The sequence below is a fragment of the Dasypus novemcinctus genome, chromosome 1, assembly GCF_030445035.2.
Source record: "Dasypus novemcinctus isolate mDasNov1 chromosome 1, mDasNov1.1.hap2, whole genome shotgun sequence".
Taxonomy (NCBI): domain Eukaryota; kingdom Metazoa; phylum Chordata; class Mammalia; order Cingulata; family Dasypodidae; genus Dasypus; species Dasypus novemcinctus.
In genome coordinates this window covers 104,237,323-104,250,477 of record NC_080673.1, presented here as the reverse complement: position 1 = coordinate 104,250,477, position 13,155 = coordinate 104,237,323, and the positions used below count along the sequence as shown (strand labels likewise).

Genomic DNA, 13,155 nt, shown 5'->3' with positions numbered 1-13,155 from the left:
GAACCCCTCTATCATCAGCTAGGTTCCCAAGGAGGCTCAGTTTTAAAGTCAAACTGCTCTCAATACAGCACTTCTCTTAGGCCCTCTGGGTAAGTTGTATACTTACTAGATCAGAAAGTTTGCCATGAGATAACGGCCCAAAGCCTCTTCTCTTTTTCAGTGGAAATTTTAAAGAGGAATGTGGTTCCCTTGAGCAGAAATATCCAAGGCACCCTGAGCCATAGGCTGCAGGGACGATGTGGGGAGAAAAGCACAGCACCAACACCAGCTGTGCAGCAGTGGCTGCTGCCAGAGAGAAAAAGAACAGCGCAGCTAGAAAAAGAAAGGCTGGGTGGGGAGAAGAAGAAAGGGCCTAGTGGGAAGAAGATTCGGCCTTGTCACATCGCAGGGCAGCAGAGCAAGAAAGGAAGAGAGGCAAAACAGATGATGATACAGGGAAGGAAAAAAAAAAAAAGGGGGAACCCAGAGGCTGAGCAGAGAGCCAGCGAGTGTGGGCCTAAATGTTCTTAAGAACAAAAGAGGCAAGTGGACTTGGCCCAATGGATAGGGCGTCTGCCTACCACATGGGAGGTCTGTGGTTCAAACCCCGGGCCTCTTGGAGCTGGCCCATGCACAGTGCTGATGCACGCAAGGAGTGCCCTGCCTCGCAGGCGTGTCCCTGGCGTAGGGGAGCCCCATGCACAAGGAGTGCACCCCCTAAGGAGAGCTGCCCAGCGCAAAAGTGCAGCCTGCCCGAGAATGGTGCCACACACACGGAGAGCTGACACAACAAGATGTTGCAACAAAAGGAAACATACATTCCCGGTGCCGCTGATAAGGATAGAAGCGGTCACACAAGAACACACAGCGAATGGACACAGAGAGCAGACAACTGGGGGGGGGGGGGGGGGACGGAGAGAAATTTGAAAAAAAAAAAGGAAGAAAGAACAAAAGAGTGTAAGTGCACTCCCAGAGTGGTCTGGAAAGGGAGGGAAACTGCTGCCAGGAGCAGGAAAGTCTCCTGTTTTGTCCTTGAAATTTATTGTAATTTTTCCTTCTATAACCTATGTAGTACATTTATTTTAGTGTAAAATGCATGTATGCCCTAGAAAAATCTTTGAGTAAAATTGATATCAGAAAATATACCATGTTTGTTAGGTATTTTATAGTATTCCTTGGCACTTCTGTGTAGGACATTTAACCTGAGCCATTTTGTGAACAAGCAATGGACCTAGTGTCTAAATCATTTTTTAATATTATCTTTACAAATGAGCAATGCAGGTAAACTGTGAATGAAAAATAATATCAGTTCAACAACCCACATATAAATGTTTACTCATTCTTTTATATTCATGCCTTACATTTTTCCTTGTTCTCACAAAGAAAAATATAAAAGGCTAAAAGTTAATATAGGGAGGTAACTTATTAGAGAAAATTCAGACTCTGAATGTACTCTTAGTTCGACAAACATTAAGGTAGACTATATCTCAGTGTTTTCATTTGACTGCACGTTTTGGATTACAAGAGTGTCAAAATAGAATTTCATTTCCTCAGATAGCTTAAAATGGAAAATATGTATATCTGCTTTTAAAAATGTTTGGTAATTATAGAACCAAAAAAGGGAGTTTTATAAATTTTAGTATAAAAATAATTTTATTTCATGGTTTTCATTGCAGCCTGTCATTTATTGATGATAGTGAATGTGAACATGTATTTTAGGTAGGTTTGGGAAAGAAAAAAGCAAAGGACTAAGGAATTAGCACTCTGGATTTAGAAAGACATAGAAATAGTCTGTCAACAAGCATTTAAGTGAATATTTTGTTACATTCTTACCATTAGGAAGAAATAAAGTTTATGTTAGTAAATTTGGATTAATAGTGAGGTAAGAGTAGAACCTGTTCCTCAAAATCTCTGTATTGAATGTCTACATATTATGGAAAACATAAAAATAATTTGTTGTATATAGACACACCCATATGTGTAAATGTTAAAAGTTTCTGCTTTCTGTTGCTTGATGGTTTCTGCTTTCTGATTTCTACTCATTGTCTTTCTGTAATTTTGTTTTCAGTCTCCCGGTCATTATCTGCCCCACTACTACCACCACCACCACTACCCATCCCTCCCAAAATACTTTTTCCTCTGTCTGGAATTCAGAATCCCAAGAGAAAGGATCTGATTTTTTTAGTTCATGACCATTGCCCTGTTTAGTAGCTTTTTCAGATTTGACCACTTAATAGGTTATTGTCCAGCCACTACTGACTTGAGTCAGAGTCCTGTCAGCTGTGACCAGAAAGAGAGCTCATGCAGTGTGAAGGTAGCATATGGTATATAGTAAGAGTTCCTCTGAACAAGGATTGCCATGGCAGCCATTCCGAAGCCTCTTCAATATACTATATATGTATAATATTTTAAACATTTCTGATGGATATCTGGTATGTTTTTCTCACATATATCCATCTGAAGCATGGTAACTTCATGTCTTTAAAATTAACTAAGGGGAGCTGCCATCCCTCAGTTGAACAGTAAATGGGTGAAAAGTAAAAGCTTATTGAAGGACTTTCTCCAGGGACTGGCACAGTTGCCTTTACATTGATTAAAAGCTGCGGAAGACACTAGCTTTGTTCTGTCTTTACATGCTTTTGAATAAAGAATACTTTGAAACAGTTTTATTTGATTCCATAATTTTCCTATAATTATTTACCCTCCATCCTTTCAAGAATACTGAAGGAAAGAAACAAAAGAGAAAAAAAAAAAAGAATACCTGAAGCTGTTGCTTGTAAAGTCAAAATTTTAAGAGGTATATTGGTATCATTTAGACAAAGGATAAAGGGCAAAGGAAAATATTAATTCATCAGTGTTGCTCTCTGAAAAATAGCAACAACAAAACAAAAAATAAAAAAGATAAAACTACACGTTTCCTTTGTGAAATAGGGTGCAAACCAGAAATTCCTCCCAGATTTCTTGTTTTAATAGTCATTGAACTAATCACACTATTAGAAACTAAGCATAGGGAGAAGTAAAAAAGGATAATGAACATCTCTGTCTTTATACTAATTTGAGTTGTTTGCATATTCATTTTACATTTGAAATTTATAAAGATTCTAAAGTAATCATTAATGTAAGAGGTAGACAAATAAATTGATGTGTCACCTTCTGTAGATTGTCATTGAATTCATGGAAGTAAACAGCATAATTAATTTTGCCAGAAGGTGGTGGCCTATCTCACACTCTGACTTAATAAACTACCAAAGGTAACCCTAAAGGTTAGCCTTAGATGCAGGAAGTACTCTCAATCTTGGAACTTCAAATTAAGGAAGATTTTCACTAGTATTGTGATAAATATGAAAGACACATGATAGGAATGGAATTCTTTAAATAAACAGGAAAACATCTGTGTCTTAATCGGTATCTTAGATAGTGGGAAAAAAGTTGGTTCAGACATAACAGCTCACTTAACAGCCCAATATGGTATGCTCTAGGAAGTTAGAAATGAAGAGAGAGAGATGGGGGATTGCTCATGATATTGCAAATGGAAAAATTAAAGAGGACTCATTTGAAAGTGAGATTGAAAAGGTAGTGATTTTTTTTAAGAAGGTCTCTTTGTATGTCAAGGAATTAGTTCTTTCTTGAGTAACTTTATTGACCAAAACATCCTTACTGTAAGTTGTGAGGTCCAAAATGACAATTCTAATGTTGATTATTGGAGAACTTTCATCAAGTAAATATCATTATCCTTTTTTTTTTAGTGGCCCATCATGAGACACTGTAAAAAAGTTTATTTCTAATCATGATGGTGATATCATTGGGAGCCAATAAATAGAGAATGGTATGCTGTAAAGCTAAGGGAAAATAATGAGTTTGAAGTATATAGAAGCTTAACGTTTGGTGTTTTTCTGGACGTATGACTACCTGGGTACAATAACAGATATATGAGTGAACTATCATAAAATGACTTCTTAATAATGGGTAGGGTTTGAGATAAGGTGTAGATTATTCCACTAAGTCTTACCAATTGAAAATGTAGTGATTCACAGGAATCTTTTTTACAAATTTATGTTTTGTCATTTTAGAGAACATACAATGAAAGAAGTTAGACAATTATTTTAATTATCAGGGCAATAAAAAGAATATTGCCAGATTTCTTTCATTACATGTTGCTTTCAAAACACATCCAGTTATAAGAAGATAGTGATAAATTCAGTATGATGAAAGTTAATAAATATCTTTCCCCCTCCAGATGGCTCCCTTGTCAGTTTGCTTGTTGTCTGCTCATTGTGTCTCCTTGTTGTATCCACTTGTTGTCTACTTGTCTTCTTTAGGAGGCACCAGCAACCGAACCCAGGACCTCCCATGTAGGAGGTGGGTGCCCAACTGCTTGAACCACATCTACTCCCAATTAAATATCTTTTTGGCTTATGGCTGAAACTATCTGCAAAGAAAAATACAGCCCACTTATTTTTGTGTACTTAATTTGTGAACTATCTAGTAGGTTATAACAGGGTACTTTTGAACAGAAATGTGCACTTCAAAAGTAAGACAACTATTGAAATATATCATTTATACATGATCATACATAAACAATAAGCACATAGTAAAAATTATGAACTTACAAAGAAAACATGCATGTCATTCATTATATAAGACTCCCATACATCACCCTACCACCAAGACACCTTAAGCTTTTTGATAGTATTTATTTTATTAAAGGAGATGATTTATATGAGTTGTAAATCTTTATATTTCTAATTACATGTCTCTTATTTTCAGAATTTATGCGAATTCCATGTGTCGATGCTGGATTGATTTCACCACTGGTGCAGCTGCTAAATAGCAAAGACCAGGAAGTGCTGCTTCAAACAGGCAGAGCTCTAGGAAATATATGTTATGATAGCCGTAAGTATTGGAATACCAATAATTTACATAGGCATTTTTGTTTAAGAACTCTGATTCTATTAATTTTGCTTTTGGTATTAGCACTGACTTTTCTAGGCTAAGATACTAACATGGGCCAGTAGGATTTAGATCTGCTCATTAAACAGAACTAATGGAAATTTTTGCCATATTATTGTTAACTAAAGAATTATAGGAAATTAATTCTTTTCCTCTGTTAACAAAAATGATTTTTTCAGAGGAGAGTAACTCAATGTTTAAGAAATTAGAACTTTTAGATTTAGATAAAATGTATCTTTTCAAAGAGGTTTTATTGAAGTACTATCTGTGAAAGAGAATGCTTATAAACAGTTTTTTAAAGTTTCCTAGTCCAAATATATTTGTAATTACTTTCGGTTTTATAAAACCATTAGTAAAAAAAAGCATTATCTTCTTCAAAGCTAGATTGACCCACTGCATTTACATTGGCTCAATTTCTATTTGTCATTTCTATCATTGTCATCCTCACTGCCTTCTGTAATTCACTATTCTCGTAGGCAAAGAGAAAGCAAGAACTCTTGAAAGGGTATATTGCAAAAACATTACATTTTTTATATCCCCTTACTACATATATAAAAGCAAAATACAGAAAAAATCAGTTTAATTAGGCTTATTCTGATTTTCCTTAGATTTCTATTTTTTGAGCTCAAAACACATATTTCATCATTCACCTTTAAAACTTAGATATTTCTGTTCTATTTATGTAAGTAAGATAACTTTTAATGCTTATTTTCCCCATTGAGTCTATAACTCATTTTTGAAGATAAATTGTGTTATAAATACAAAAGACATGACTCTCTTATAATATAATGATTCAAAAAGTGATTCATGCATTTAATCCAGGTAGAAAATGGAGTCATAAACATATTCATTTATAATATAAGAAGGAAGTAGAGAAAAATGAACTGTCATCAGTTATAACTTGTATATAGCAGTCCTGGTAAGGCTAGCCACATTTGTTTCTACTTTGCTTATTACTTATCTGATACATTATATTATATCTGCGGACAAGGATGTCTTCATATGAATTTTAAATTACAGTTTCCAGTTCTCAAAACTGCAGATTATTTAGCTATCTGCTCCTTATCCCAGTTCTTTTTATCCTAGGGCATTAGCTTTATTTAATAAAACTCTAGTGCTTTATGTTTTTTCTTATTTAGGGTTTTAATGAAGCAGCATGGCTTACAATCTCGGCTTCAAGAATGAACTATTTAATGTATATTTTACATGGTTAATTTTAACATATATTTAAAAGACTTATGCAGAGTAATTGTTAAAGGTTGTTGATGTGTGCATGGCGAATATTGCTCATTACTGTTAATTCTTATCCTTCTTTGTTTATTAATAGAATTTAAGGCTACCAAAAATATTCTTTAAACCGTGTTCAGTTTAGTTATCCTTGAATTTTGCATTGTTTGAAAATAAGAAATATTATCTGGTTTGAGTACTTTCGTCCTGGAGTTTCGCTTGCTGTTGGCAAAGAAGAAAGAATACCCATGGTGATCTTTTGTCTTATATTGCTAAGATTTTTATGGTTATAGAGTAATTTTATTTCCTATGAACTCAAAAGAAGCCTTGAAGTTAGGGTAATAAATGACTAATTAATAATAATATAATTTTTATGAAACCAAAGTCCATTATTACAGTATTTATGATAACCATTTATGTCCTTCTTACAAGGTATGCAAAAGTATAAAATTCTATGGATATGCATTAGGCTATGAAGTTAAGCTGGGTTTTTATTGTTTGTTTCATTCATATACAAATATTTATAAACACTTCATCATTCAGTTCAATGGAAATTATAGTTAAGCATAGTGGATACAGAATATCTTTTGTACTTTTAAACCTTATTTAAGAAAAATGAAGTTAATATTAAAAACGAATTAATGTAAGAAGTGGTTTATTACTGTAAATCGTGGTGAAAATGTGTTCCTTTTACGATGCTGTATTATGCATGTATTTTCCATAAAACTTCATGCTTTCTTACCCTTTTATTTAAAATTAAATTTCTGTGAAATTTTTAGAGACTTCTCCAAAACAGTCATTTATAGGAAAACCATAATGCCTGCATTGGAATTATAAGGATGATGTTAAAGTCTATAAATGTAATGCCATGTACTTGATTTGTGAATTTATTTGAAAGGCATTTTTCATTACATTTTATGACAATTGGGAATTTTAAAGAACCCAGAAATTAAATTTCGCTCTTTAAAAAGTATTTAATGTTTTCAATTTTAATTAATTTTTATCCTTCTTCCATCTCAAGAACATAATGTTTCATTATGTATCAAAAGCTATACATGACAGATTTATAAATACAAGGAATCTTTTTCTTCCAAATAAAGTGTGTTTTAAAGTTCACATGTTTATGTTTTATCAAACTTACCAGCAGACCCTTCAGTTCACTTATACATTATAAATATGCTCCAAACTCCAAATGAATAATTTTTTAGAGTGAGTTTATTCAGGAACAGACTAGGCTTACCATAGATAGTGAAGCTGATATATATAGAAAGTACTATAAAATTCACTGTTGGAGATAAAATTTGAGAAATTCATATATTTTTTATAGATTTTAATTTCTACACCCAAAGAGTAAAGAATTTGTTAACATATTTACATATTTAAAAGGAGGAGAACTCCAGCTATAGAAGGAATTGCTCTCATCATAAAATCCATGCAAACCTTTTGACAAAAATAGGTCAGATTTCAGTTTTACCAGGCTCAACAGTGCCCATTTTAGGAATATTCCTGGTGGAAGAAAACTGTCTTATATAATCTTAACGTCAGTGAACAGACCTATATAACTGCTAAATAGGACAGAATGAGACTTTATTGCTGATGATCTTTTTGAATCCCAGTCTTTCTCTTACATACAGAGATGGAAAGAATCAGTGACTTGGAACATTTTTCATTTTAAAATGCCTATTCTTTCTTTTCTCCCGGAGAGTTCCAAGGGACCTTAGTTATGGATTTCTCTTTCCAAGTGTCCAAACAGACTTCTCATATAAGCAATATTTTAAAATTCTCCTAACCTTTAAAACTTTGCCAAATAAGTCTTTTCATGAGAGGTTTATCTCTCAGATCAAAGATGAAAGAGAAATTGTATTTCAATTTAGAGTAGAATCAGCAAAGCTGTGTGTGCTGGGTTATGTTAGGAGGTGTGGCTTTAAATAAAGACAGGTAGCTTTAAATTTCAGATATGCAAACCTTGGCCTATTTAATTATACATCATTCTCAAAGGTGATATGGGGAAAAAATGCATTTTTCTCCCCTCCCTTACATGGTCTTCTTTATAGTATTCCCTTCTTTCATTGATTAGCTTTGTTTATACAACTGTGCACATTTTGAATTGCTGCTATATTTGAATGATCTTGTATTTTTTAATAGCCTCTTACTCATATTTATAATTAATTCCGAAGGATAAAATTGTGATTGGAGGTTGCATTTTCTTTGTAGATGTTACTGCTTAAGTTCATGAGATAATTGAACATGTGACACACTGATTAAAAGATACTTAGTATAGGATAGAAGGAAATGATTACAAGAAGTAAAGTTTTTGTGTTTTTTAATAGTCACAAGGAAGAATAATATATAAATCAAATTAATACATGTTAAAATTAAACTAATATGCCTCTTTACAGAATTAAAATTAATGCTTGTTATTATATAACTAGTTCTATTATAAAGAAAAATGGATACTTAAGTTTAACTGGTAAGCGTTTTCAGTGATTTCATGCTATCTTAGATGAAATACAAAATAAAATTCTTACTGGTAAGTAAGGCTGTAATAAAGACTGCCAAAATAAGTTTTTATGAAGTGAAATAATATTGTTTATCTCCTTGACTTCAAATTCAGTGTGAAAGGTGCCCAAATATATGCATTGAAATTTGAATATTTGTTATTCTCACTGTTTTTATAAAGAATTCATAGTTCTGACTGTAAAATATCAAAAAATAATTAGCAGTAATTCTACAAAATTAGTAATGTAAAGTGGTCAGATAAGTATGTGTTAATATTTAACAGACAAGCTCTAAAATTTTTATAAATGATCAAAGTGTATATTCAGCAGTTATATTCAACAGGCAACTATTTATGTCAGCATTTAAAATAAATAACGGGAGCAGGTGTAGCTCAGTGGTTGAGTGCCTGCTTTGCATGTTTGAGGTCCCTGGTTCAATCCCTGGTACCTCCTTTAAAAATTAAAAATTAAATAAATGTTTATTTCAGTGATATGCTTAGGTTTTTTGATTATTATTAAAAGGTGTTGCACATCTGTATATTTGTCCTACTTGTTCTCAGTTTTAAAATAAAATAGATTATCAGCTAACAAGCGTCCTAAAATTAAGATTCCTAAATTTTCATCAATTTGTTGTATTTCATGAATGCATTTATTATCAGTCCATTATGTACGTGAGAATAACAACTGTATGTATAAATACTACTCATAGAGATAGTAATGATGATTATCACATGAAATTGCTCTGTTGTGAGGGCATCCTAAATGAATAGTTTCAGGTAGATGTTCAGTAACACTGTCAGAGTCTCCAAAAAAGTTTTGTACCTTTAAAGAGACTTTAATATGCTAGAGAAAATAAAATGGACAAGGAAGCACAACTTAAGGACATGTACAAACAAAATATGTGGTTTCTGATGAAAATTAAAGGAATGATCAGAAAAGGATTGGTATGAACTATAGCCATTTTTAGGAACTCAGCAAATAATGTATTGCTTAGAAAAGAAATATAGCTCATTTTAAACTTAGTTTAATTATAAATGAAAACAATTTTAATATGCTTCCTTGAAGGCAGGTATTGCAAATTTAGGAGTTCCAGGTCTACCGTTACCTCTTAAGATGTCACTAAATCTTTCTGAATTTTTATTTATCTCATTGGTAACAAGTGGGTGTGTTGTGTGGATTAAATAAGATTTACACACAAAAGTATGATAAAATTAGAAAATGCAATGCAAAGGAATTACTATGGTCATTATTTCTGAAAAGAGTGCTATGATATAATGTAATAATAGACTAATATACCCAAGATATTTAACGTAAAGGTATAAAGGCAGAATCCTTGTAGAGGCAAAGATAAATCTTGTAGGAATCAGGGATAATATAATTACTATATATAAGTACTAATTTAACTTGAGGTTTTTCCCACCTTACGTGAAAAAAAAAGAACTTCACATGTTATGTAATTTTTATTTTATTCTAAAGAGAAATATTCCAGTTATTCAATCAAACAAAAAACTGTTGAGACCAAAATGCTAGGAGGAATTTGTCTTCAGGATGTTATCAGCTTCCTGAAAGATTCTGTACTCATCCCTAGTTAAAATATGTAAAGAATATTCACTAGCATTATGGACAGTATCTTCAATAATGATTCTACAAAAGCTGACTAAATGTTTTCACTTCTGATTGTTTCTTGTACTGATCTTCAACAGAATCTAAGAGGTAATTCTGAGTACTTCAGTGAAGATAGTTCTGTCTGGTAATTAAGTCCAGATGCGTTGCTGTTTGATGAACTGACTTCAAACATAGATCTTAAAAATTTGAAGATGTTTTAACTTAATCTATTTCTTAGTTTAGTTTTAAACAAAAATACTGTTTGACTTTGCATACATTATACCTGGTCAATTTCTAAGTGTTGTATAATGTATCCAAGTTATGTTTTTTGAGACCAAATAATATTAATTTTCATTTATAAACCAAGTATCAATATAATAAAGTTCTGATTTACATGAAAGTAGATATTTTAAAGTACTGCACATTAGTGGTAGTCACACGAATCTATACATGTCATAGAATTGCATAGAAGCTTACATGGAGACATATACACACATGAGTACGTGTAAAAACCGGTGAAATCTGAATAAAATGCATAGGTTGTACCAATGTTAATTTCCTAGTTGTGATATTCTACTAGACTCAAGTAAATTTTACTATTGTAGGAAGCTGACTGAATGGTATACCTTCCTGTACTGTTTTTTATACCAGTTCCTATGAGTATAATTATTTCAAAGTAAAATTTTTTCAAATGCCCACATATCCAGGAGGCATTCATTTTCTCTTCTGTGGGAGTTCACCTTGTTTCTTTTCTAAAGCATGACCCACAACAATATTTTTATTGGGTTTGTCTAATTAAAGTGAAGGGCAAAATTGCTTCAGCTTTTCCTCTTCCAAATTTGTCTTTTAGGAAGAAATCATTTAAAACTGACAGCCCCAAAATAAGATTTGGGGAGAAGGATTTCATAATTTTGGGGCCCCAGTCTGTAGAACAGATAAATCAACAGGTAATGATTTACTAGCTCTTGTCTCCTTTTGAATAATATCTGTATTGATAGGTTTAGTCCTAACCTTAGGAGAATTTCTGTATTGGACCACAAGCCTTTACTTCAGAGATTTCTGGTCAGTCAGAATCAGCTTATAAATAATTTATAATTTATAAACCTTTGGATTAGAAAGCCAATGCAAATAATAGGAGGAGAAAAATGGTTTTCCTAATAGTCATTCTTTTACTTAACCATCTAACAAGTATTTTTTTCATGCCTCCTATATTTAGGAAGTTACAGTACTTTCAGGGTAATAAAGCATGTACGATAAATGTTGTAAGGGAGTACAAAATATAGTTTAAGGAGAGAGCTCATCCAGTGGTATTCATGGAGAAGGAAACATTTGATCTGCATAGAATTTAGACCTGTGAATAGAGAATTAACAGACTTCAGAAGCACAGAAAGGCATTTTAAAGGTAAATAATATGGTGATGTCTAGATTGGGAAAGGTCTTGTATAATGGGGAGCTTTTGAAGGTATTTAGCAGAGTGAAATGCTGAAATTAATACCATAGAAAAAATGAATTTGAAAGTGCTGTATTTTTAAAAATACTTAACAAAATAGGCAATCATTCTTGACCAGAGTGTGCATCTGAAACACTTGGGGAGCTTTTTCAAAATACATTTTCTTCACCACACTATAAAACCAGTAAATCAGAATCTCTAGGAGTTAGAATCCAACCTATCATATCTTCTGCAAAAGCCCCCTAGGTGATTCTGATGTATATCCCTAGTTAAAAGTCATCAGATAGTGGACTAGATGAAGAATAATTAGATGACTCTTGTTTCTTTTCAAGCTTGAAGAACAAATAGAAAAGAAAATAGGAGGTAATGGGGTGTGAGTGTGTGTGTGTGTGTAAGAATTTAATTAGATTTTACAGAAGAGGAAGGAGTCAAATCTGTGAGACATCAACAGCAGAAATAGATCTTGACCACATGGCTGTGTTTGGAGGCCAGTTGACCTTAAGATGCTCTTGGCACTTTTAGATGACTGAGCTTTGGGATCCATTCATTTGGGAGTGATATTTCCATGGGAGTGGTAGAAATCTTTAAAGGAAATTATAAGGCAACAGTTCTCCTTCAAATATAGCAGAAATGAAGGCGTTTGTGAAAAAGCACTGAAAGATTTGAGAAAAACAAGTTTATTGTCATGATTCGTAAAGAGTTGGGTGATAAACAGTATCTAGTATTGTCAAGTTTGGCCATTTGAGCACTGCTCGTTTTTTTATCTCTATAAATTGATTTATATTTACATTTTACATAAATGGAATCATACAATATGTTGTTCCATTATGTATTTAGTTCATAGTAATGCAATCATACAGTATTTGTCCATTGTGTCTGACTTGCTTCACTCAACATTCTTTTTTTTTTTTAATCCATTTGAGTCTTGCAGAGAAAAAAAAGTCAAATTTTAAGGGGGTAGAGTGAGTGATAAGGAAATTAAGGCATTTCTAGAAGTTTAATGATAAGAGATGATAGTAGTGGAAAAGGCAGCATTGTGAGAGTTACATTGTACATTAAAGACCTGAATATATTTTTTTAGGCTAGACCCCCTATGGACAAGGACAGAGTAAAATTCCTAGAGAAGGGATAATCCATGGAGAAGATTAAAGATTAAATAAGAAGAAATGAAGTCATAAACCAAAGTAAACAGTTGGTATTACAATGGGAAAGGACTTTTCTGCCTTTGGGAAAAAGAGAGAAGGTAAAGGAGAGTATAGAAAATTTTGAGGTATTAAAGAGGGCAGCAGGGAGTGTCTCTGGTATAACCTCCATCCTACCAGTGAAGTGTAGGGGTCAAGCCCATCTGTTAATAATAGTCAGCAGCAAGGTGATGGTAGGAAACTTGTGTCAGGGAAAAGTTCATAGCTGAAGCTATGAACATAGTATAAATAGTCACAAAGTTAA

The 13,155-nt window shown here is 32.9% G+C and overlaps 1 protein-coding gene across 10 annotated transcripts in view; it reads left to right on the top strand.

Moving 5' to 3' along the window:
* RAP1GDS1 (Rap1 GTPase-GDP dissociation stimulator 1) overlaps window positions 1-13,155 on the top strand; it is a 200,816-nt gene that overhangs the window by 78,974 nt on the left and 108,687 nt on the right. For all 10 annotated transcript variants that reach the window (XM_058295181.2, XM_058295199.1, XM_058295208.1 and 7 more), the window contains one exon: window positions 4,747-4,872. In XM_058295181.2, the coding sequence (XP_058151164.1) occupies window positions 4,747-4,872 (126 nt within the window). The remainder of the gene's footprint in view (window positions 1-4,746; window positions 4,873-13,155) is intronic.